Source organism: Rattus norvegicus, chromosome 11 (assembly GCF_021556685.1).
Source record: "Rattus norvegicus strain SHRSP/BbbUtx chromosome 11, alternate assembly SHRSP_T2T, whole genome shotgun sequence".
Taxonomy (NCBI): Eukaryota; Metazoa; Chordata; class Mammalia; order Rodentia; family Muridae; genus Rattus; species Rattus norvegicus.
In genome coordinates, this window is record NC_141544.1 from 76,613,484 (window position 1) to 76,640,059 (window position 26,576).

Consider the following 26,576-nt stretch of genomic DNA (forward strand, 5'->3'; position numbering starts at 1 on the left):
TGAGGCCAGCCTGACCTATATAGCGAGTACCAGGCTAACCAGGGCTACAAGGGAAAGAACAAAGGCCTCTTCGAAGCTAAAGCCAAAGGCAGAGAGATTGCAGTCGCCCCATCTGGAAAACTTGCTTAAAGTTTTCCTTCCCTTCCTTACTTGCCCTTTGTCTTTTAAAGTAGTAGCACTGTCTACAGAGCAAGTTCCAGGATAGCCACAGCTATGCAGAGAAACTTGTCTCAAAAAACCAAAATAACAAAAGCAATGTGTGTCGAATAAGAACTTTGCTCACATCCATTACAGAATCACTCCTGTGGGCTTTGGTCTCTCGTGGGAGCAGATAGAGGAGGTCCCTTGATTTGAGCTAGTTTACACTGAGCTCAGATGGAGAAAGCATTCAGAGAGTCCTAGATAGAATTTAACTGGGAAATTCTTGACTCTGGCCCTAATTCACTAATTCCAGTAGATGTATTTTCATCCTGATCCCATTTCAATTTCAACCTTTTCTGAGATTACATTTTGTAATTTTAAAGTCATTAATGGAAATGAGAGAACTACTTAGCGTTTCTTACTGAGCTTAAGTACAAGAAAGTCACAAGGTTATGTGGTAACCAGTGGGATTAAATTGCTTTTTTCCCTAAAGAACATAATCTCATGTCCTCGGTTTTGTAGATGAGAGACTTCATGTTTCTTCACAGCTAAGCTTTATGGTTGAGTTGACTTGGAAGGATATAGTTTGTTAGTTTAACAACCCATGGGTGGAATTAAAAAATGTGTGCCAGGCACAGTGGTACCTGCTTTTAATCTCAACTCTCAGGAGGCAACGGTAGGACTATCTCTGAGGGTCAGCCTGCTCTACAGTTTTAGGAGAGAGAGAGAGAGAGAGAGAGAGAGAGAGAGAGAGAGAGACCGTGTCTAAAAATAAATAAATCTGCAAGTGTCTTGAAGATATCTGATCAAAATAATATTCTAGAAGGAACCCTACTGTGATCAAGAATACTTAATGCCTTAAAAATGTGTACCCTCGATAAAAACAACAATTAAACAGTAACAATGTAAAATGAGGAAAAGGGCATCAGAAAAAGCTAAAATTACACATCAGGCAATAGGGAAAAGATGATCTCAATAATAGACATTGAAGCTAAGCAGAAAGTCCTGAATAGGACAGAAACTCCCTTTTTAATAAACAGTGAAGGAAAGAGGGTAGAAAATGGAGCTGTAGCAAAGAGACGCAAACTGATAAATTTTAAGTATACTGCTTGAAGAGTTGAAGGATGGCCTACTTTAGTAAGAATTTGAATTATCAATAACTGTTGAATTTGGGATAGATGTGAACAGATCACGGAACAGAAACTGTCTTCTAAAAGTTGAACATGGCGTTGTTTTTTGAAGCTATAACAAGCTATCAATATCAATGTAAACAGTGTATCTCCTCAATCAGAATCGGCCTCTGTGGAAAGAAAAGGACTCTATTTTCATTATAGGGCGCACAACTCCTATATTGAATTCCCTGCCATTCACTGTTGATAATGCTCCCCATTGTACCTTTGCCCCTTCAATCCACCCTCACTCTCCCTTGCCCCCCCCAGCAACCCTTCCCTCCTGACAACCCATTTCTGGTTCTCATGTTATACGCACTATGTTCTGCATGAGGGTTGCAGTGTTTGATTTTTTTTCTCATTACCTCTCCCTTTCAAACAAAATCCTTCTTCCTTCCACTCAGTCCACACACACACACACACTCACACACATACACTCACACACATACTCTCTCTCTCTCTCTCTCTCTCTCTCTCACACACACACACACACACACACACACACACACACACACACCCCTACCTATATTTGTATCTTTTCTACATGTGGAGAGAGATAGATTTTAAAATCTATATCAATGTATGAGAGTAATGTGGGACATTTGTCTTTCTGAGTCTGATTTATTTCCCTTTAATTTCTTTCAGATAATTTTCACTGATTGGACTAGTGCATCTGACTCTCCTGGCTGGTTCATTCTCTCTCTCTCTCTCTCTCTCTCTCTCTCTCTCTCTCTCTCTCTCTCTCTCTCTCTGGTTAGGTTGGGTCGAAAGGTCCCTGATAGGAACACCTCCTTTACGACTGTATCTCCAATCCCCCAAAGTGCCTCAGCTTCTGAGTTGCACTATATTTAAAAACGTTTTTAATTAAAAGCAGACCAACGTCTATTAAGCATCTCCATTTATCAAGAACTTGACACTTAGTTTTATTTTCTACGTCAGATAAATTACATTTTAACCCCATTTCAGAGGGGGAGGAAACCTAAGCTAAGAAGTAAAGAGTAAATGTCTTGTATGACATAAATAGTGACAGCCGTTGTAGAAATTCAGCCTTACATCTGTGTGACTCCAAAGTCCGTGACCTTTAAATTACGACACACTGCTTCATTGAACCTAGCCCCTGTGCTTTTTTCCCTCATTCAGAATGATAAGATTTTTCAGATAGTGACTAGACAGAATTTCAAAAGCCATCTCCCTACTTATGGCAAAATATTGTGATTATTAGAATCATAGGGACTTTATAGAGATTGGGAATTCTGCGCATATCAGACACCAGCCAGAGTAGACCAAAATTTAGTTGGCAAGCATCTAGTTGAAAACAAAATTTGAGGTGCTACGCTTTTGTTGTGTGGCCCTACTTTAGGACCACAGTTGATCAGAGAGGTCATCTGTAGACTGCCTGGAAGATCATCATTTGAACAACACTGACAGAACGAAGGCATTCAGAAGTGTGTACATGTGCGCATGTGTGCAATTCCCATTCTCTTTTAGGAATTTAACCCAAGGAACCCAGGGGGAAACCATGGAAGCAGACTGGAAAGAGACACAGAGAGTTCCAGTAATTTTTGCCAGTTGTGAAACTTATGTGCAAAGACTTGCTGATATCAAGGGCTACCATTGCCTATCAGATGAAGGTCAAATGCTCAGAGTGGAACACAGGGTTTGGAATTACTTCCACTGCAGAATCCCTTTCATTTTGGTTTCAATATACCCCTAGGATAGATTAGAGCCCTTTCATCTTCCTATCACTATAGTTCAAATATAAAAAGAACTCAGTGACTCAGGACCAGGCACAGTAGTGTACTACTTTAGTCCTAGCGCCCAGGAGGCAGAGGCAGGTGGATCTCTGTGAGTCTGGGCACAACCTAGTGTACATACTGTGTTCTAGGCTGGTCAGGGCTACATAGTGACCCTGTCCAAACAAACAAGCACAGAACAGTGGTTCCCCATTGAGACAAAACTAAAGGTAGGTAAAACGCTAGCAATTCCACTTATCTTTTAATTATCATTTCAGTGGGTGTACAAAAATAATGTAATTCCTCACGCTAGCATACATAATCATACGTAGTCGTTGTACTTTTGCTGGAGACTGGAGTATGTGAGTGCATCCTAAGAAGTCAGCCTCTGTGTTTCCAGGGGGCTCAGAGTGAGTTTACGGACGGTTAAAAGTCGGTTCAGTTAGCAGCAGCTCACCTCCAGCTTCAGTTTGTTCTTGCTGGAGAACTGATGGGTTGAGTGGTTTGCTGTACGCCTTTTCTCACGCAAGTCTTCCCTATTGATGGTTGGACTCTATTTCGAAAACCCAGGTGATACCATGATCTTTCTGCATGTGAGTATCTTTGGCTGAGTATTTATTAGTACTACATGATACCACCACTGGGTCTACTTCATTTTAAGCATTTATTTTCCCCATCTAAAACCTGGGCTTGAGTGACTCTATATCTTCTTATTTTAATTACTTGCCTAGCCTGTATTTCATAACTAAATTGACATTGTTTTGAGGAGACAGCATCTCACTATGTAGCTTGCTTTAGCTGTCCAGACACTCACTATATGAATTTAGCCTTGAACTCACAGAAATCCACCTGTCTCTGCCTCCCAAGAGCTGGGACTAAAGTCATGCAACATCGTGGCTGGCCAATTTCATTCTTATGTTGAGTTTCCATTGAGTCTTAACTCAATGGCAAATGATCTAAAATAAACTCCCAACTTATTAATTTACAAATACTCATTGATCAGATTGTTATGAAATATAAATGCAGCAGTGGGAGTAAAGGGGTACCTGGCAGGCCCGTGCCAAGGTATCCCCCTGAAAAAAATCACACCACGTGACAGACCTGATGAAGTTTATTGTGGAGGAAGGGGAGGGAGTGGGAACCTGGGAAAGGAGTAGAGGCAGAGAAAGGGACAGAGAAGGAGAGAGAGTGAGGCTGGCCTGGGACCCATGGGAACAGAGAAAGAGAGTGAAAGAAGGGGGCTAGGACAGGGAGCGGCCCTCTTCATAAGCTGCTGTACCTGGGTCACACCTGGAGGGAATGATGTAAGCTGTTGCTAGGCAGCTGTTGGGAGGTACCTAGTTGTCTGTATGTGAATATACATTGAAAAGTATAGTTACTAAAAATAGCGGCTGGAGAGACGGCTCAGCAGTTAAGAGCATTGACTGCTCTTCCAGAGGACCTAGATTTGACTCCCAGCACCCAAGTGTCAGCTCCTTATCACCTGTAACTTCAGTCCTGAGGGCTCTGGTGCCTTCTTCTGGCTTCCAAGGGCACAGACAGACATACAGGCAAAATACCACACACATTTTTTTTTTAAATTAAAAAGGTAACATTTATTGGTTCCAAGTGCCATATACTGTCCTATGGACTTTGTGATCAATATTTTCCTCAATGTCATCTCCAAACTATAGATTAGACAGTATTAATACCATTTTACATACATTAGAATCAAGATGTGGGAGAATTTAACTTTCCAAGTTACAAGATATGATGAAGCTGGGTGGTAACACAATGGGATTTTACTTAGAGTAGTCATAATTTTTTAAAACATTGCACCACCGCCTGGCTTAGTTACTATTCTGTTGCTGAGATAAAACACCATGACTGACAATGTATAGACAAAAAAAAAAAAAAGGACAAAAAATGTATACACAAAAAAAGTGTAATTTGGCTTACACTTTCAGTCCATGTTATCGGAGCAGAGGTAGCAGGTAGCCCCAGCTGAGAGCTCACATCTCGGAAACCAGGAACCCTAAACAGGAAAACCAAAGACAGCACACTAGAAAGGGTTCATGGCTTTTGCAACCTCAAACCTCAAAACCCACCCCCAGTGACATACTTCTCTCAGCAAGACCACATCTCCTCGGCCTACCCAAATAATGTCACCAACTGGGAATTAAGCATTTAGGTATCCAAGAATATGGGAAAATATCTCAATTCGAAACACCACGCTGCCTTTAAGTGCATAGGACTTCCTGCGTAGGAATAGAAAGACAGCACAGATCATGGAAAACAATGCAATTTTAGAAGGAAACAAATATCTGCATATCACCTGAGCACAGGAAAAGATGATAAACATTGTTAGTCATCTGGGAAACATGAATAAAAGCCACAATGATCTACTCATGCCCACCGAGAAAAGGTAAAATAGCAACCAGTGCTGTGCATGTGTGAACAATGGGCTCACAGGCTATGATCTGTCACACAGGCTGACGGTGGAAATGAAAAATGGATTAGTCACTTTGGAAACCCACCAGGACAGTCTGAAAAGGCTTAAGACAGGAGTTACATGACCTAGCAGTCCCAGTCTCAGGAATATACCAAAGAGAACATACAAAAGGAAAGACATCCCAAGCATGCACACATGAACGTTTATAATAGCAATATTCATGGCAATGGAAAACTGGAATCAACCCCCAATCCAGAAATGGATAGAGGATTGATCAAATGTGATCCACCCATACAGTGAGTGGAATACTGTTGAGCAAAGAGAAGTTAATACTTGTTACTCTCGAAGACATTATGCTAATCTATCTGTGAAAGAAGTCAGTCATACATGAGCACAAAGGGTATGTATGATCCTTCGTGACTCCCAGCTGGAGGCTACCTGCAGTTCTTGTCACCATGTTATCTGCCCTGCTACAAAGAGTGCTAACAGATAGACGGGCTTACTCTCATCCTGGACTATTCTGAGGGTCAGGCTGCAGTCGACCCAGTTAAGACGGGATAATAGTAATTCAGGGGTTTGTGGATGGGAGAGAGAGAGACAGATGCCTTAATAAAGAACTTTCCATTACTGAATGTGAGTCTGTGTGTTAACGGATGAGGCTTCAGTAGGACACGATCTGTACTTACTGACGAGGAGGAGACTAAGGGAGAAGTCTCCTTTGCTCACTCCTTTCTGGATGGTCATTCTCGTACCACAGGATGTGTGGAACATTCGTCACTCTTATTTTCCCACTTATAGTCCTGGCTATAATGTAATAGAAAATCTCACTAATCCAGGAACCTGTAATGAAAGTACGAGAGTTGAAGCCCCACAACCCGGAAATAACCAGTGCTAGTATCGTGATGACATATTTTCCTTCTTCCATGAGCACACAGTTTCCCCTCACAAGGCTGACATCATACACCATGTGCATTTAAACCTTTGTACTTTGTTTATTTTCCACCCAAATTATACAGCAAATATTTCTCACGTACTACTTTATTAGACTTCAAAATTTTGACTTAAAAAATGAGTTTAGAACAAGTGGCCAGCAGGGGTTTACAGTTTTCTTTTTAGTTCTCATCACGACCCCTGGAAAGACTTTAAAGCTAACAACTACAGCTGTAGAAATACTGTCTTCTCACAGTTCCTTACTGAACATCTGTGGCAACAGATTGGTAATAGCCGTGCCTCCCAGCCCTCTCCCTGAGGACTGCAACACAACTATCCCTTTGAAGACCTGCTGGTCCCGCCTCACTTGCTTCTTACCTGGCTGATCAGAGAAACCAGCTGGCATACAGGTAAGTTCTTTGCCTAAAGTGAATGCCTATTTGAGAGGAATGGCTGGTCAGTCAAGCATCTCACAGCGTAACTGAAGTGTTGAGGTGTCTACTCCGACTGTGTCAGGTCCCCTAACAATCATGTTGCCACAGCGATGGTTCATAGACCTCTCTGTGGTTTTTCTGCAAACCAGACAGACCACTGGAGGCAAGGCCTGACTTCTTGGCTGGAATTTTCTGTTTTAGATTAATGGGCTCTCATTAGTACTAGTTAATTAATCTCTTTCGTTTGATTGTTTTGAGTCTTGTGGAGCGATTGTTTTATTTCCCCCCACTATGGACAGTGCAACTTTGTCAAAATAAAAATTAAGCCAGATTCATTTAGTTCTATTAATGAATATTTATTGGATCTAAAATATATGAACTACTTTGGTAGATACTTTAAATAAGAGGAGTGCCTAGTTCCATTCTTGAGGAACGATCGGCCTGGTAGATCTGTAGTTAGATGTGAGCATAAACAGTTATAAGGCAAAGTAGATAAGTTGAAGGTGATTTCAATATTCTCGTCTAGTAAAAATTATTTTACATTAAACCCACGTTCCCGTTAGGATCACTGAAAACAAGCTTTATTTTTTTTATTTTATTTATTTATTTATTTATTTATTTATTTATTTATTTTTTTTTTTTTGGTTCTTTTTTTCGGAGCTGGGGACCGAACCCAGGGCCTTGCGCTTCCTAGGCAAGCGCTCTACCACTGAACTAAATGTCCAACTGAAAACAAACTTTATTAATGGGTACAAGAATTACACAGCGGTGCAGAGGGCAGAGGAGCTGCAGAGGGGTGAAAATTCTGCTTACCTGGGGTCGAAGGCAATCGGAAAGCCCGGGAGTCTGTCTTTCTTAATCATGAAAAGCTTTCGTGTCAGAAAGAGTTGATAAAATCTTGTTGAGTTATGAAAAACACTTTGTATTTTTAGAACTTTTCCTCCATGACATTTGGCAATAGCCCTGGTAGCTGTTATCTGTCATATTACCCCTTAAATGATATCAGTAATAATCCAGGCAATGGTGTGTGTGTACGGGTGTGTGCATGTGTATGTGTGTATGTATGTATGTATGTATGTATGTATGTGTGCACCTTTATGTGCGAGTAGTTCATGTGTGTGCATGTGTGTGTGCACATGTGTGTGTGCATGTGTGTGTGCACATGTGTGTGTGCATGTGTGTGTGTGTGTGTGTGTGTGTGTGTTGTGTGTTGGGGGTATGGCACCATGATGCTGGGATGTGTTAGTGGAACTTAAAGTGTGGAGAAATAATTAGAAATGAAGCCAAGTGGGAGAGGCTGGACCCGGTTTGAGTGTTGGGTGTCTTTATCTACACACAGATGTACTTCTGTGTTAGAACTCCTCAAATGGTGGGGTGGAGTGACTTAGTTGACATTCACACATGGAGTACAAGTGAGAGAAACCTATCTGTTGGGGGCGCCTTCACTTGGTCTGGAACATACAGGTTGGCTGTGGCTGTGACTGTGGGCCTGGGTTTTCTGTTAACTGAAGCAAATTTCTACCCTTTATTCCCCACAGAATGGCTTTCTTTTTGGTGTGGGTTAGCCTACTTCTACTTCTTCATGGTGCAGGTGAGTGATTTTTCAAAAACTTTGAATTTCTGAAACCATTTTGGAGATCGTGAGGACAGCGATTAAAAAAATAATGAAAATAAAAATGACCAACCAAGCGCATGACTTAATCTCTTCAAATCTCAGTCTTGTTATTTGCTAAATATGAAAGACAAATATCATATTTGCCTCACAAAACATGACGAGATGGGTGGGAGAGTACAATATACATTCTGTAAAAGATCATTAATTCTGTTTTAGTGAGAAACCCCTCCCTCCAAATTTGATTTGTCCGTTTGGAGCCGTAGCCACACCATTAACTTTATCACCATGTTTAGTGCAATCTTCCCAACAGAAATGAAAACACACTCAGAACCCCCACCTTCAAGTGACTTTGAAAAGTTCCCAGTTTTACAGTATCAGAATATTTGGTCTTTTAAAAACTTTTTGTACTCAAGTCTGCAAAAATGTTGGCGATGGGCCAGGCACAGGTTTTGAAACTGTTAATGGAATTGATCTAACCTGAAATATATAAGCGAAGCTTATTTGGAAAAGTTTGTAAACGGCTGCTTTGTGCAGACTCTGCAAGGTAACTGTTCCACACGGTGAGCGAACACATTACAGTCCTTAAGGGGCATGCCATCTCACAGGGCCCTCTCTCAGTGGCTCTGGTCTCTGATGGGCAGCATCAGTTTGAAGCTACCTTTAGACCTCACAGATAATACAAGACTTAATACAAGCCTTGGTTCGCTGGGCAATATTTCTTGGCTTTTTTCACGTGATGATTGAGGTGCGTGCTCGTGCATGTGTCTCTGTGTCTGAGCACACATGTGAGTCTGTGCGAGTGTAGGGAAAGGGGACAAAGGCGAAGTGAGTTGACAGTCACACTACAGTGCTACCCAAGCCATTAGAAAGAATGTAGATTCTCATGAGATTGAAGAGGTTGCAGCTGCGAGCGCTAACGACATTTTATATACTGGCTGGCACTTTGAGGTTCTAGACTGTGAAGCCTTTCATTCCAAGGCTGTTAGGGGTACAGCTGTAGCAAGACCTCCTAGGTGGAATGCTAAATGCTAAGTTCAAGGAGCAGAATACATATTCTTATGGGAGAGATTGGAGTGAGTGCAGCTGTACTCATCTGTTCTCTTCCTTGTGTCCCTGTGGAAGATGACTGAGCCATGCCATATAAAAACAGTCACTAAAACCCCAAGGTATTTCACCACCGCCTGGAGCAGGTGACATCCTAATTATATACCGAGATGAAGCCGCCCGGTGCCACATGGTTAGTAAGGAGTTATTTCGAACTAAAGCTCGGATTTGTCATTTTTTTTAGACCAGGGTTTTAAAAACTGCTGTTAAAAATGTGCAAACCCATCTTTCCAGGCACGACACAACACATTCTTTCCTATGCTGTGCCCTCTATCTTGCCCTTCTTTGTATCTGTTCATCCGTTTCCTTGGTAGTTGATTTGCTCGTCAGCTTTAGAAAGAATGACTGCTGTTAGCTGAACGGGCACATTTCAGAGGGAGAGCTTTGGAACCAGAGTCCAGGGACTCAGCTGAGTCTACTGCCACCCACGAGGTGAACTGTGTGTCCCTGCATGACCCACCCTTAGGATTAGAGGGTCTGCTTCAGTGTGGATCGCAGATTAAAGTTAAATAAAGAAAAGAAAGGTCTTATACTATGTTTAGTATATTGTAAATACAAAATAAGCATAAACTGAGAGACCTCTTCCTTCTGAATTGCTACAGGTGTCTCAACTTGGAACCATGAGCAACTTGGGTTCCTGGGAACCGGGGAGGGGGTTAGGGTTAGGCAAGCTACGGTCTTTCTCTGTTGCTATTGGCAACTTCAGAATGGAAACAGTTTGAAAATATTGAGTCAGGTGCTCTGTCCTCTCTCTCTCTCTCTCTCTCTCTCTCTCTCTCTCTCTCTCTCTCTCTCTCTCTGCTACCACAGCCAGTACTCTATACCAGGCTAAAAACCCATGAGTTGTCCATGGCTGTGGTCCCCACAACCACAACCGTCAGGCCCCTGTCTGGGAGGAATTTGTGTCAGGTAGAATAGGTTAGTTTACTGCTGGATTTTCACATATTAACCATCTTTCTGACATCCCAACGCAACTTCCTAGATTACTGAAGCAGAGAGTAAAGAACAATTTCAAGATCGTTTTGACATGAAGGTTCTGGGAGTGACGCCTGCTCCCTCCCTCAGTCAGACATGTTTACATAAGGGCTGAGCTGGCAAGGGACAGAGGATGCAAAGGTTACGGCGCACAGTGCATGGGACAGTTTCCTTCTGCCAGTGAGAGCCTGGCAAGCACAGCTTGGCTTTGGAGCCAACATCCGTGGCAACACAGCTTGCCACAGGTCCACTCTGACGGGTCTACTCTGCTGTGTCATTCTATGCCTGGCAGAAGGCCGGGGCCGATCACACCCATGACAAGATTCATCTTCCTTGGGCACAATTCTCTAGCCTTCTAGTGATTTTGTAAACAGTCGGTCTCCTTCAGTAACTACCCTGTGTCACCTGTGTCACAGCGTTGTTCCTTAACCCACGCTGTGGTCAGTGGCTTTGCTAACTTTATTTCTTCTTTGGCTATCCAGTGTCAACAGAAGAGGTTCGGGTCCACCCGTTCACTGACGTGATTCTTGACTGCGAGTTCTCCTTCATAGACGGCACAGAGAACCTTGAGTTTTACTGGGAAAGAGAAGATATCATAGAAGAGTATGACGTGGAAGACCGGGAATTCTATCGATTTTTCAGGTACTACGACTTCTTTCAAGTTTTCACCAAGGTGGTCTACCAGTTTTACAACAATGAAGAGCAACTGGAAGACCAAAACGCCTTATACGAAGGAAGAGTCTCTGTGGACCACAGTGAAATCTCAGAGGGTGTCCTGTCCCTTCTACTGCAAAACGTGGATTTCTTGGACGAAGCCTTGTACAAGTGCAGCGCTGTCACCCCCAATGGGAGAGGAGAGAGTACCGTCAAGCTAATAGTGGAAGGTAAGGAACGTCTCAGGTGACATTGCCTCTGAGTCTGCTCTTGGTCCACAGGGACAGGCTCCAGACCTTCTCTCCGGGTGGTCTCGTTTTCCTAACTCAGATTACTTTATCCCTAGAGGAGTATCAATTTACTTTAGCTAAAAACGGTTTCTCTGAGGGGAAAAAAAGGTGTTATGTCTGTACCGGTGTGTATCACTCACTAATTTAACAGGAATGAACCAAAGGGTAACCAAAGCTGCACTGGTTGAATCCCAAGTGTCACACATAGCAACTGCCCCCTCCACTTCCCGCTTCTTGTCCCCACGACTCCATCCGATACAACAGTAGTCCCCTAGGAAGTGCTAAGGTCTGACACAGTTTAGTGTGAATGCCGCTGAACTGGGAATCAGGAGGCTGGAATTCTGTTCCTGGAGGACACTGGGCCTTCTCAAGGCTTTACTCTTCTCACGATTAAAGCACAGGTTTCAGAGACGGCTTCTTCAGAGCGTCGGTTTGATTCCTAGCACCTACATGGCTCACGTGGTCTGTAACTCCAGTTCCAGGTGACCTAACCACCCTCCTGGCCTCCGTGAGCGTGGTGCATAGTTACATGTGCAGACAACCCATATACATAAAATTAAAAATTTTAAATCCAAAAAGTAGTTTTAAAAACAGTGATTGGGCTGAATCCACATGCCCACAGGGACCCTTACCATCCAGTGTTGCATGAAAAACTGTCCTTTCAGACAGAAAGCCCATGGTACTGTGGGTTCTGCCAGGCTGCCTCCCTCTAGAGTAAGAGGGGAAAGAGGTGGGAAGGCAATGAAAATTGTTCCTCCGGTTTTTTTTGTGTTTGTTTGTTTTTGTTTTGTTTTGTTTTGTTTGTTTGTTTGTTTGTTTGGGGTTTTTTTGTTTGTTTGCTTGTTTCTTTTTTGAGACAGGATCTTTCTATGTAGGCCAGTCTGGCCTTGAATTCACAGTAGTCCCCCTGTCTCATCCTTCTGAGTAGGGGAAGTTACAGGAATGTGTCCCATTTATTACTTAGCTTCTGTGATTAGCCTATCAAGTCCTAAGTGGGGCTGATCTTCCGAAGTCAGGTGACATCTGGTTTATTCAGGGTGGTGTGGTCACAGACTCTTCTGTGATTCTCGTTGAGGCATCTGAGGTCAGTGGAGAGTCTGGAATGAACCCACAGGAAGAAGGAAAGGTCCTCCAAATAAAGACCGCATTAGTGAAGGCCTAGGTGGCAAGAGAGAGCCCGTGTCCTGTGTTTCTCTCATTATGCTGGGGCCAAAATTTTCTCTACAGCAGACCTCAGAACATGTTGTCTCCTTCAGGGTGAATATAAACCCTGAAGGCTTGAGCCTCCCGGGACTAAAACAAAACAAGAACTAATTATTTTGTTGTTGTTTTTTTCCCAACCAGATTCTGAAATGCCCCAGGTGAGGTTTGACAAGATGGATGATGAAGACGTGGTTACATGCACATCCAAAGGCTGGTATCTTACACCCAATGTGACCTGGTTGGACCGGGGAGAGAGGGACCTGAGTAACCACAGTACGGTAGAGATCCTGGAGGAGCAGATGAACGGCTTGTACAGAGTATACTCTGTCCTCAGATATCCAGTCAAGTTAAATGAAAAATACGTCTGCCACATCACAGAGACGAACGAAAACAACCGGCCAATCAGATCCATCCGGCGGTACCCGAGTAAGTGCTGGTCTGAGGGGAAGGAGGGAAAGGGCGGCGTCTCACCACGTGGAAGCCACTCCCCACCCCCATTAATATTTACTGAACACTAAGTGCAGCAGGCACTTCTGAGCACTTTGGAGATTTAAAGAACCCCCCCCCCCAACATGAGTTTGTAGCCTGGGGTCAGACGGTAGCGAGATGGAGTCCCGATGGGTTAGAAAAGGGACTTGCTCCGGGGAATAACAGCTGTTGGCCAGACAGAGGTGGCCGTTACTCCTGATGAGGCTTCTGTTCCTCTGCTAAACACAAGAGCTTTCTGAGTAGTCATAGCCGCCATTTATTGGCCACTAACCGCGTGGCTGGAACCTTACATATGTGTGTGTACATGTGTCTGTGTGTGCACGTGTGTTCTGTGCATGCATATGCATATATGTATGTGTGTAAGCATGGCCAAAGAGACCGGTGCTGCTATTCTTCCTCAGTTGCTCTCCACTTTATTTATTTTTTTTTCAAGACAGGGCTTCTCTGTGTAGCCTTGGCTGTCCTGGAACTCACTTTGTAGACCAGGCTGGCCTGGAACTCGAAGATCCTCCTACCTCTGACTCCCGAGTGCTGGGATTAAAGGTTTGTACACCGTGGCCCTCTCTCTATTTTTGAGATAGGATTTCTCACTGAATCTGAAGCTCATCTGTTCGGATACCGTCACTGGGCAGCAAGCTCCAGGAATCTGCCTGACGCCCCAGGGCTGGGATTACAGATGGCCGCTGCTGCACCCAAGTTTCGTTTGGATGCTAGAAACCCATACTCAGAGCTTCATGCTCCCTCAGCCATCTCCCCAGCCCACATAGGTTAATTCTGTAACTTAACCCAGCAAGATAATTCCCTTTACTGTCCCTTTCTATTCGAAGAAATTAGGACTTTAAATATTTTGACCAAACTCTTGACTAAAGAACACAAAATTTGAATCTCAGGTAACCAAGATGTCGAATATTATATATCTGAGATTTGCTAGTATTAGTTATTAAATCTAACTGGACGTCCTATATTTTATCTGATAAATTATAGTAGGGGAAACACTTAGAAGACAAGGAAAAGCTGAAGCTCGGGAATGATAGGGTTGGAGAATTCACATCTCTGCAAGAAGAAAAAGGACACCTGGTGAGACTCTGCCCAGCAAAGTTGGCAGGGTAATAATTCCTCAGGCCAGCAGCAGGGCCATGACAGGGAACTCCAGGACAGGTCAGTTCTTGGGTCCCATTGTGACCTGTGGTAAGTCTTGGGGGAGCCTAGTACTGAGTTTTGATATGGCCTCCACCTGCTTCTAACCTACACTCAAGTTTGGTGTATGATGTAGACCTTTGTGTGTGGTAAAGAGACCCAGAGCGCCTCTGTCTTCTCTGTGTGGGGATAGAGTCTCCTCCGGGTGAGGGTGGCAGAGCTCCCATCTTTTCCTAGTCTGACAAAACAGGATGAGCCAGAGAGACTCAGTCCATTCACATTTCCCATGTGAGCTGGGGAAATTTAAAGGGAAAAAGAGGAGCTCACTTATCTGCCAGACTTCTAAGTCTTTCCTACACATTTAGGAGAGCTTGTTGTCTGTGAATGTTACAGTGGGCCTCAGACTCTCTTCTGAGAACACCAGGATACATGATTAATGAGTTGACTTCAAAAATACTGCTGTTTTTCCTTAGTCCCCTTAAATTTCAATACCCATAGAAATTCCTAAAAGGCCATCTTCTCATTGATTTACTTATACAGGGCCTCTGAAATCTGGTGTCTGCCTGTTTTCCCAGCTCTGCAGCTATAGGTTCTCTTCACACAGCCATGGCTGGTTGTTCTGGGTTTACAATTCCTGTGGCTTTTGGACTGTTTTTCTTATAGTGCCATCCCTTTGTGCAGTCTCTGCTGCTCTTGGAATACCTTTCTTTTCTTGATCTGTGCCACAAGCTCCTGACCGGTTCCCAAGACTTGTCTCAAGACTGAAGCACTTCTCTCAGGGTCATTTCTATTTGTTCAATATTTTGTTCCTTTGCGCATCAAATATTTGTTGAGCTCCATCCCTGCGCCATATCCTTCTAGGCACACACCAGTGAATAATGGATTCTTAAACTCCTGAAACTTTCATAATGTTAGTGGGAAAGAAACACACAGTAATGAGCTCATGATGGTGTCGTATGTCACCAAATGAGCCCACTTACATGTAACTCAATACCAGGAAGAATCATCTATGCTGTGTGAAGGAAGTCAGAATAGAGGTAACCCTGGGAGTGGGGGTCCAAAGGGACCAGGAGAACATGAAGAGATTTCTAGGGTGCTGGCAATAGTCCACTCATTGGTGTGGGTGCCGGTTATATGGTCGTATGGCTTGCTGATGGTGTAATCTAAGTAGTAAGCATGCAGTGGGTGAGTAAGATAAGACGCAGGCACAGAGCTTAGAAGAGAGGAGCTTAGAAGGCTAGAGTGGATGGAGCAGATGGGATAGGCACTGACCCCAAGAATTGAGACATGGAAGGCTTGCAAGAGTAGCAGCTAAGCCCAAGAACCATGAGGAATGAGGAGAGCAACAGAAGGGTTGTAACATAAGCTAGACGTTTGCAGAGAGACAGGAAGGGGAGCAGTCCAGTCTGCAATCTTTCCTTGTCTGAGATCATTTCCCGCACAGCATCCTGGAATGTGATGTGAATGGCTGACCTATGACACCAACTTCCTCACCATCTGTCCCAGCCCCACACACCTAGCAGTCAAGGGGCGGGGGGCTACCCTGAGTCTCAGGGCCTATGACACTGGTTTCTCCTTTTATCTGAGTGTTAACAGGAAATAGTTTTTTTAACCTTCCTGTTTCCTTTTATTTTTCTCCAATTGCTCTCCAAAAATATTTGTTGAGTAAATGAATGAATGAATTAGTAAATCAAAATTTTATCTTACAAGTGGACAGCAGTTAAGAAAATACTCTTAAGAGTATTTTTAGAGCCCGCTTAGAGAGCTACCATTCTCAGATGAAACAAAGGATTCTTTGCTCACACTTTTACCTTCTCGTGTGGCTTTAAGAAGGCATTGCTGCCGACCTGCTTCTAATACAAAACTAACTAACATCTATGTTTTCTTTCTTTCTCTCCCCTCCCCTTTTCAGAGAAAAGGTTCAATGACTATAACTACTATTAAAAGATTTGAATGGGGGCTGAAAGATGGCTCAGCAGTTAAGAGCACTGACAGCTCTTCTAGAGGTCCTGAGTTTTGTTCCCAGCAACCACTTGGTGACTCAGAATCATCTGTAATGGGATCTGATGAGCTCTTCCAGTGTGTCTGAAGACAGCTACATTGTACTAATATACATAAAGTAAATAAATAATTCTTTAAAAAAAAAGATTTGAATGGCGTCTTCCTGGGAGTCTGCCGTGTCTTTAGTCAGGGAGTTCCTGGGTTTTCTTGTTCTTTTTTGTCTTGGATACTTACTAACCAAAATACTCAGAACAAAGCAGAACGAACAAACAAAAGCAGCATCACCCCCCACCCCAACAAAACTAAGAAGGCAATCAGTCCAGAGGATTCCATATTAACAGAGCCTGGCTTCTTTACCTTGTTTTTCTCTTTTGCTTAAAGATTTGTTTTATTTAATGTCACTCTTCCAACGTGTTAAATTCTGAGTAAAATTCAGAAGTCTTCATTGCAAAATGAAGGCACACTCTGGAGGAATGTGTGCCATGTGTCTGTCTCACCGGGGAGTGCATCCATGTCTGCTCAGAGCAGAGGGTAGACGCTATGCTTCCTCTATGGAGATTTTTCTTTGTTTTGGTAATGATGTGATTTGGGTACTTTGCCAACCAAGGAGAGACTAATAAAGAGACACTTTCCCCAGATTATCATGAATATGTCTGCTAAAGTCCCTTTAAGAATTACTGGACAGAGGCTGCGGAAATATCAGTTATTCAAAGCTGAGGCTATCTTGAACTTTTCTGTTAGCTCAGTGATTTTTATCTTCATTGTATCTAGATGTCTAAATCTTTGCCGTCTCTGTGCTTTGTGTAAATAGATTTTAATTTACCACTCTGCTACGGTCTGAATTTTATCTTCTCCCCCAATTCACTCTTTGAAATCTTTACAGTAAAAGTAATGGAAATAAGAGATAGAGTCTCTGGGAAGTTGCTGGGTGGTTAAGGCAAGTGATGAGATCAGTGTTGGTGTGAGAGGGGTCCCTGGTCCCTTCTAGTATGTGGGGACAGATGAGAGGTACTGCGTATGAACCACAAAGGGAGCTCTTGTCAGATGCTGGATCTGTCGGAAGTTTAATCTTGGGCCCTCCATCCTTCTGAACCATGAACCAGTCCTCTTGGTGATGATACATTGTTACATCAGCATGTGTGAACTTGGGCATCTTCCTGGGTGTGGCTGGGCCTTTCCTCTTTTTTGAGCTCACAGGACTCAAACTTAGGTTAGAGACAGAGGAGAAAATGGTAATGAGACCTTAAGGGAAAAAAAAAAGAAAAGAAAATTGTTCTGGAAATATTTTCTAATTTACTTACTCTCTCAAATAGTGTATCCAATTGCACTCTCTTCTCTCCTTCCAGTCCCTTCCCTCCCCTTTCCTCTAGATCCACTCCTCTGTTTCCCTTCAGGAAAGAACAGGTTTCCCAGGGACATCAACCAAACCCTGCATAACAAGTTACAAGAAGCCTAGGCACAAACCCTCATATCAAGGCTTGGCAGGGCAACCCAGCAGGAGGAAAAGGGTCCCAAAAGCAGGCAAAAGAGTCAGAGAGGGCTCCACTTCCACGGGAAAACAAAATTTTGAATTGGCTCAAAACCTTAATTTTGTGAGTTAGATGATTCGAGTGATAATTTTATTATTGGGCATAAAGAATATATCCACTTCTGTGATTAAAATATGTTTCACCTCTTTCAATACAATGTACAATTAATGAACAGTTATGTGTCGAAAGCAACAAGTCCCATCAAATGACAAGAATATTTCTTCTGTGTGTGGGAGAGAAAATACCATTTAAAACATAAAAAAAAAAAAGAATATATCCACTTCTAAAACTTCTGCAAGGATATTCCAGGAAGGGGACAAACCGGGGAGATGGACCTGTGCATTTGAACAGACGTGATATCTATATTCCTTTTTATGTTATCCTTTAAAATACTCGTTTATTTATTTGTATGTATATATATATGTATGTATGTACATATGTATGCTTGCTTGTGTGGCTATGTTACCAATATGCATGCAGATGCCCACAGACACCAGAGGGCATTGGGTCCCCTGGAGCTGGAGTTATAAGAAATTGTGAACTGCCTAATGGTGGATGTTGGGAAATAAACCCTGATCCTCCCTTTGCGGTAAGTGCTCTTAACCCCTGAGCCACACCTCTACCCCCTGTTATTTATACTCTCAAGATAAGCTTTGAGGTGTGTGCTAACAGTGGCTCAGATCTATGGGAAAACAAAGCAGGACCACTTTAGGATGCCTGGCCTGAAAGTGAGAGGCTGTGCTGATGTCATTAGAACTGTCATAGCTGGGAGATGCATGTGTTAATTCTGTGAGGTCAGCAATTTCATTATATGGAGCATGAACTAGAAATTAATGTTTCATGGTGATACAAAAATCTTAAAAAAAAAAAAAAGAAAGAAAGAAAAATGTGCTGGAGAGGTGGCTCAGCGGTTAAGAGCACTGACTGCTCTTCCAAAGGTCCTGAGTTCAAATCCCAGCAACCACATGGTGGCTCACAACCATCTGTAATGAGATCTGAGGCCCTCTACTGGTGTGTCTGAAGACAGCTAAAGTGTACTCATATATGATAAATAAATAGATTTTTTAAAAAAAGAAAAGAAAAACGTATAGAATGGGAGGTATGTGGATGTGATTCCTGACTCTTTTTATTTTTAGTTCTTTAGTCTTGGAGAAGTTCCTAAGTATATGCCTACTCATTCCTTATCTGGGAGACATCTTTGACACAGGACCAGTATGAAAATTGAGGCAATGTATGAAATGGAGAAGTTGATAATCACGATACTTGACACAATAGTTCCTGTATGCCAGAAATTTTTTAAATTGACACACATTAGCTCATTTAATTCTTAAAGAGCAAGGCAGGGAGGTGGGGAGGCGAGAATGTAGGTATAGGAGTTAGAGGGGTCCAGAACCTAATAATAGTAATAGTAATTTATTTTAATTTATTTTTCCTTGGGCAGTTCACTGTATGCTAAGGTCTTAACATGTTTGCCTCATTTAGCTGACATATCAGGGTTCTGAAGACTTGTCGTTTTGTTCTATAGAAAATGATGGCTTCCACCATAAGAACAGCAAATACTTAGTACTTAGCACATTAGGACTTTTAGATTTTCTAAATACTACATTTCATTATTGTGATTCCCATAGCAACTCTATAAAATCCAGATGATTATCACCTCCATTTTACAAACAAAAGACACGTAGAGCACATCTGTTTGATGGGGTACAATAGTGAGTACAGAGTGGGATTCAGACCCAGGTCTGAATCTATAGCTCTGGTCGCTTCTCCTCCATTTCCACATCTCCATATGTGCTACTCCCTCTAAGTGGACGCTGGGAAAATCCTGCTTGTGTAGAGTCTGGCTTGTTGTTTGTGGTGGGTTTCCTTTCTTTCTCTCCCATCCTTTGAGACAGGGTCTCATCCCGTAGCACAGCCGGGCTTCAGTTTTGTAATCCTCTCATCGTCTTCTCGTTCCTTGATCTAACGTGTTGGGGCCACAGGCAGAAGGAAAGAGAATGAGCTGAAGGCCCTGGAGCTTCCAGGGGACTGTCAGGAGTATGTCAGTATTGGTGTGCCAGAGTTTAGCCTTGGCAGACCACATTCTTTAGTGGAAATAACAGAATTATTGATGGCCACTGATATAGACAGCAAGTACTTCAAATGTCTGGACAAAGTCTGAGGTCTCCTAAACCTTATTGCTTTAGAGATAAAACTCTGTTTTACAACCAGCCTAGGCCCAGGATGAGAAGAAAATGACACCTGCGGCCCAGATAAAGAAATGGGAGGAACAATTGATCAACTTATATATCCCAAAGGCCCACCCGTGGGGCAGCTGCTCAAACACTGCTGGTCCTGCCTGCTTTCTTTCCTCTAGACATCATAACCCTCAGCCTCTTCATCTTGTAGCTAGTTGCCAAGGGCAACAGCTGCCTACTCTGCTGCTCAGGGGTAGTCCCTCTGCCCCTGAGAAACTGTCCTTGGGTTCCTAGCTGTGCTCCTTAATGTATGAAAATCCGGAAGTGAATAGGATTCAGCGCAGTCATGGCGACCCCTCAGTGTTTCATCTCCCTTCCCTCCCTGTGTCTCCTGAGATTAGAGGCATTCACCACTACATCCCACCTCAGACTTCGGTTTAGAGAACTCAGCCACGATGCTGACTCCACAGTGCTGATTTCGTTTCTCAGACTCGTCTCTTTAGTACAATGTGCTCACAAGAGGATGCAGCCTGCTGACACACTTCCCTAGGACAGGGGGATGACCCCGATTGCATTTTCCCTCCCAGCTCCTCTCTCCGTGCCTCACACCAGGGTCTGCAGAAACATTTGCTCAATTCTGTTTTCCTTCACCTGTTCAGACTTCCCAGTTCTCCTCTGTCAACAACGCATGCACACGCCTTTCTTTTCTACAGATTCGAGTGGTATCTATGGAACCAGAACTCTTCCCAACGGAAATCCAACACTCTTCGCTCCCTCAGAATCACTGTAGGATCCACTTCATGGATCACTGAATGTACAAATGTGTAAGAGAGAATTATTCAGGTTGACACAAAGATACAGAAGGAGTTTTAAGGACTGGGCACACAGGCAGAGTGAGAAGCACTCAGTTTCCCCATTCGCTCAACAGTAGACGGCCTTCTCTCATGTAGAGTAAAACCCAAGTCTTAGCATGGTTGTTAAGAAACACTTCCCCTCGAATAACTTCTGTCCCGCCCATCACTTCTCCCTCTCCCGTCACTGCTGCTCTGGCCCCCTCGAGTTCAGCCATCCCCCCTCCAATCTCAACTTCCTTTCTTTATACTTTTTCCCAGTGAGGACTGCCTTGACCCTGCCTAAAGTCTAAAACACAGATGTCTCTCATCCCACATTCTCTTAATCTCCCTCATCTTGTGATCTTATTGCTTTCTATCATATCACATAATCTACCTTTTATTATCCTGGTATCTGCCTCTCCTTACTGGAATATGGGCTTCACAAGGCAGAGATCATTATCCCCCTCCCACACTGGGTCCTGATCTGTCCAATCACTTAACGAAAGTGCTTGGGAAGGCTTAGAAGATACGTAAATGCTATTGACCTTAGCCTCCACTTTACCTCACAAAGGAACTAGAAACAGACCAGATTGTAGGATGAGGAGGCTCAGTTCAGATCCTCTCCCGAGCTTCTCATACTCGGTTCTGGAACATTCCCGAGACTGCTACTCTAGATTTGGCTTATACACATCTCGGTTCTGGTAATGGCTGCATTACACCACGTTCTGATTTCTCTCCAGAGAGGTTTTTTTTTTTCTTGATTGTTTGGTGTTCTTTTTGAGGGCTTTTGAGTTATTCTGTGCTTGTTTTCTCTTCTTCGGCTTCCCCGGTGGCACACGCTAATGACAAAGGAAAAGATGGGTACGTGGGCTTATATAAGTAGGGAAGTTTGAGGAAAAAAGAAAGAAAAAACAGAATACCACACATAGGTCATGGAAGAATGAACAAAGTAGGAGACAATAATTGCTAGTGCTTAGGACGTGAAGAAATAATTACTACTGACCTGGAGGGAAAAGGCCACCAGACCACACAAACACAAGCAAGAAGAGTCCAAGCCATAGATAGATACCAGTCTCTCAAAGAGAACAATAAAACCAGTAATGAAAAATAAACCCACAGGGAGCCTCATACCCCTCCTTGGTAACCAGAGCGTTCGTCAGCACAGGGAGGCTGACTCACTTAGATATGTACTTTTCCAAGCGAATGTATATTGTGTAACTAAGCTCTTTGAAAGCAGTTATAAGCACACATGCAAATGTGCTTGTTCTATAACATGATTTTATCTGTTATATTTCCTTTATAGACTCTAAGAATTATTTTTTTTATCATGCACATGTATCTTATTGACAGGAAGATTCCCCTATTAAGACAGCGACACTTACCTGTTACATCCCATGGTGTAATTGTGGAACCGGATGAGGTCCCAAGAGAATGTGTGTTGTTGGCAGGAGCATCAACGATGCCAAGTGTTGGCACCATGTGCAGAAAGCATCTACTGCAGCTTCCTCCTCCCAGTACCCTGTCACTACTCCCTTACCGAGAAGTCCTGCCAAGGTTAGCCAGCCTCGTCATTCAGCTCTGTACAATAAACCCACCTCCACAGTCAGATGCTCTGAGTTTCTGGACTGCTGGTGGGTCTCTGTCAGAGCGCATGGCTCACTCCATCGAGGCCTTCTTGACATAAGTCTGTCTTGCTTCGTTTCCTGATGCTCCAATTAGGTCATTCTCAAAGCCATGCAGGATTTCACAAGCAGTGCCTGAATAGGAACCTTGACCACAGGGCACTCACGTTCGTCAGGCAAGGGAATGCTCCCGTAAGAAGGGCACCGATCCAGGTAAGGAGGAGCCAGTCATATGTGTTGGGTGTAAACCATGAGGCAAGCATAATCTAGAAACACACCATTACACGTTAGTACCATGAAGAAGGTTTAGAGGAACCATGGGCAGAACCTAAAAACATTTCAGCTCCATCAATTCTTAGGCTGTGTTCAGGAGATGCAGGCTTGGTTTCCAGAAGAAGGGAGAGTTGGCTCCTTGGGGAAAAAAGGGCAGAAAAGTTAAGAGCTGGAGCCTCAGAATGAACTCCTGTTTTACTTTTGGTTTATGGAATCTTACTTTAACTCCTGTTACAAAGGACTGGCCCTCTGCCCCTGAGAAAGCCACAGATAGTGACAGCTGCAGCTCTTACGATGTCACCAGGACCTGCAGAGACCGAGAGGCAACTTTGATTCACATGCCCTCCTTGCCTTGACTTACCTGACCCCTCAGATGCCGATACTGAGGAAAGTGATTATAAGAATAATGTTACCAACCCACAGTGATTTTGCACCTTGGGTCTGGGTCACTGAAAGCTTTGAGGTGATGTAAACTTAATCCTTCACAGCAACCCCATTTAAGGCAAGATAGTTGGGAGAGACATTAATATTTTTAACCGCTTTCTGTGTTTGTGTGATCTGATCCACAAAATCCAAACCAAATGGTGTGTTATCATGAGACGCTGCTTTTCAAATCCTTAAAGAAGATCAAACAAGCCTATATAGCCAATGGGCCTAGGGCTCCATATGCACAAGGATTTATTCAGAGTATCCTTGGAGACAATGCCTGGCTTCGTTCTGACTGGCTAAGCACGGCAAAGTCTTACCTCAACCCAGGGGATTACCTGTTATTCAAGACTGAATTTACAGACTCATGTCAGGACCAGGCACAGTGTTAACCTAGTTCATGGAGCTGCTGTAACTGCAGATGTGCTCCTGGGTACCGTACCTTAGGAAGGGACTGGCATCCACTTAAACTATCCTTTGCAAGCCAATCAACAAATTAACACAGCCGCCCCGAAGGCATGAAGAGAGATCAATTGGAAAGTGGTGCTGAGATTCGCCAAAGCCTACAAGAATTGTACTAAGACTTTGTGGCCTGGCTCTTACAAACTTAGAGCTGACCCAGAGGCAGGAACACACTTCTGAGACAACTGGCTTTTGAAAGTGTTAACAAGCCTTGAAGGAACCACTCAGGGCTTTGAATAAGCACATAAACGTAGGAGCTGGCTAGATTTTAGACCACATACACACAGGGGTCCTAGCGGTCTTTGAGGTACGGGTCTGACAAGCAGCCTCCAGAGAAGCATGTTTCAGGGAAGGACTTCACCGGTTTTCAAGTTTTCTCCTGTTTTTGTGCAGGATGACCTGAATAAGAGAGCCCAGAGGCAGAGGCGTTTTCTTTCTTTCTCTGTTGGTTCTGGACTCTGCACAGAACTGCGTTAGAAGTCGAGCTGCGTCAGGAGCAGTTAAGAAAGAAGAAAGCAGGGGGCTGGAGAGATGGCTCAGCGGTTAAGAGCACCCGACTGCTCTTCCAGAGGTCATGAGTTCAATTCCCAGCAACCACATGGTGGCTCACAACCATCTATAAAGACATCCGATGCCCTCTTCTGGTGTATCTGAAGACAGCTACAGTGTACTTATATATAATAAATGAATAAATCTTAAAAAAAAAAAGAAGAAAGCAAGAGATGTGTGGACTACATGACCCTCCTGAGTGAGTGTATTCTGTTGACATAAACATGGCTGCGTCAAGGATGCCGACGCCTCAGATCCAGGAGAATGGCAAGTCTCCCTGGTCTGTGTGTAGATATTGACAGTAGGTACCAAGAGTATCAACCACAGTGTCTTCCTCCCAGATGAACTGTGGCCCGAGACTGCTCCCCTAACGGAGGGGCCCTACCAAGGTCAGCTAACCTGCCTCCATCCTCAGCTGTGAATAGCAAACACCTGAGTTCCCAGGATGCTGCTGCATCTTCATCAGGACCAATCTCAGCTCCACCCATCCCTGCTTCTCTGCATTTGTGTCTATTGCATCTCCACTCCCTGTCACCCCAGCCAGGTCAGCCCCAAGGCGTGCGGGTCACAGTATGTAATAGCGCCTGGTGCTGGCTATCCAGGGGTGTCTTCATGTCCCATCTCTGTGCTAAAGTTACTCCAAGGGTCTGCCAGCATCTGCTTAGATCTATCTCCTCATCCATAGTCTACTTATTTTTCCTTTCTCCTATTAATTGTTCAAGGACCGATGAGAGCTTGACGCTGGTGCTCTAAGGTTAAAGCTAAGCAAACCAAATTTATACTTAAATAATGCAAAATAAACTTCTCTTGTACAAGACTCACCTTCTGCATTGTGCTTCGTTTATGTTGTCTTAATGTGCTTTTTACCTCATAAACAGATATAAATATAGATTGCAAAACTAGGAGAAATATTTCCAGGGGCTGGTGGGAGATTGAAAGAAGTCAGCAAGGGTTTAAAAGGGATCCCGGACGTGGTGTCTATTAAGCTGGGTGAACTTTTATTTCTGAGAATGGAAATTTGAAGAATAAAACGGAATACTGGTTTGAAATCAGGAATCTATGGCAATAGCATGGTCAGTGAATTTTTTTTTTAATTTTTTAAATGTACGTGTGTATGTGGTGAGTACACAGCCAGAGTATGACGTGTACAGAGGAGAAATCCTCTGTGATGAATCGTGTCAGGGTGGTATTAGGGTCTGGCATTGTTTATCCTGACTAAGACCCTTTCTGTAGCCAGGTTTATTCAGTGGAGAGTCACTGTACTGCCTGGAGTCTGGCAGACTCAGGGAGCAGCGCCAGCATTGTGTACTATAGGTCACAGCACGGCTTGTTTCCAGCGGCCATGGGCCAGAATGAGGAGCATGGGCTGATCTTTCCCCATCTGTGAGGGCATGGGGACATGAGCAGGACTCCTACAGCAATGCCCCAGGATGCAAAGGCCAGGCTCATGGATGCCGATTGGATTATAGAGTGCTAACTCGGGTCCATCTTTGCAGCTGTGCCCAATAGTGCTGTCCTGACAGAACAGCTGGTGTGGGCAATGAGACGTTTTCACGGTGTATTTGAATGCGGTAACATTTTTGTCTTTATTTTCTTAATTAAAAATTTGAGATCGTGTAGGAGGTAATTGGTTTCAGTGATGTCATTTCCATGCACACGTCACTTTGTCATTATTCATGTCTTCAAATAGTTCCTTCTCTTTCATGGCATAGGAATTCCAGCATCTTCTCTTTACCTCTTTCTTTCAGGCACACAGGCGCACAGGCACGCACACAGACGCACACGCATGCGCACCGACACACATGCATGCGCAATGCCTTAACCTAATGTAATGATCTTCACCCATCTGTTCCTCTGCAAATATCGTGATTTCTTCTTCTTCCTTCCTTCCTTCCTCCTCCTTCTCCTCTTCCTCCTTTTCCTCTTCCTCCTCCTCCTTCTCCTCCTCCTCTGCCTTCTCCTTCGCCTCCTCCTCCTCCTTCTTCTTCTTTTAGAACTGAAGGAAGATCCTTGTACATACGTTCCACGTTTTCTTCATTCATTTGTTAATAGACATCGAGGCTGGTCCTATTTCTTAGCTATTGTGGACAGTGGGTGCTTACAGTGTAGCTGAGTCAAATTGCAGTTCTACTCTTGGTTTATTGAGGGACCGCCATGCTGCTTCTGAAGTGACTGCACCAGGTTGCAGGCCCGATAGCTGTGTGTGAGGGACCTTCCTCCCCACATCCTTGCCAGCACCTATTGTCATTTGTTCTCTTCACGAGAGCCATTCTGACTGGGCAGAAATGGAATCTGAAATTACTTTTAATTTGCATATCCCTGGTGGCTAAGAATGTTGAAGGCTCTTGAAATATTTATTTGCCTTTTTTTTTTTAAGGGCTGGCCTTAGTTCTCTTTAT

At 43.6% G+C, this 26,576-nt stretch overlaps 1 protein-coding gene across 2 annotated transcripts; it reads left to right on the forward strand.

Moving 5' to 3' along the window:
• Positions 1-6,475: 6,475 nt before the first annotated feature.
• On the forward strand, positions 6,476-16,463 carry Btnl12 (butyrophilin-like 12). Of its 2 annotated transcripts, XM_087577350.1 has the most exons (6): positions 6,567-6,814; positions 8,377-8,429; positions 11,015-11,416; positions 12,821-13,105; positions 13,602-13,711; positions 16,218-16,463. In XM_087577350.1, exons 2-6 carry the CDS (start codon positions 8,378-8,380, stop codon positions 16,392-16,394), a joined length of 1,026 nt encoding a protein of 341 aa, XP_087433476.1. In that variant the 5' UTR covers positions 6,567-6,814; position 8,377; the 3' UTR covers positions 16,395-16,463. The 2 variants fall into 2 exon arrangements, with proteins under 2 accessions (XP_087433477.1, XP_087433476.1); XM_087577351.1 differs by lacking the exon at positions 13,602-13,711 and having other exon boundaries at positions 6,476-6,814.
• Positions 16,464-26,576: the final 10,113 nt, after the last annotated feature.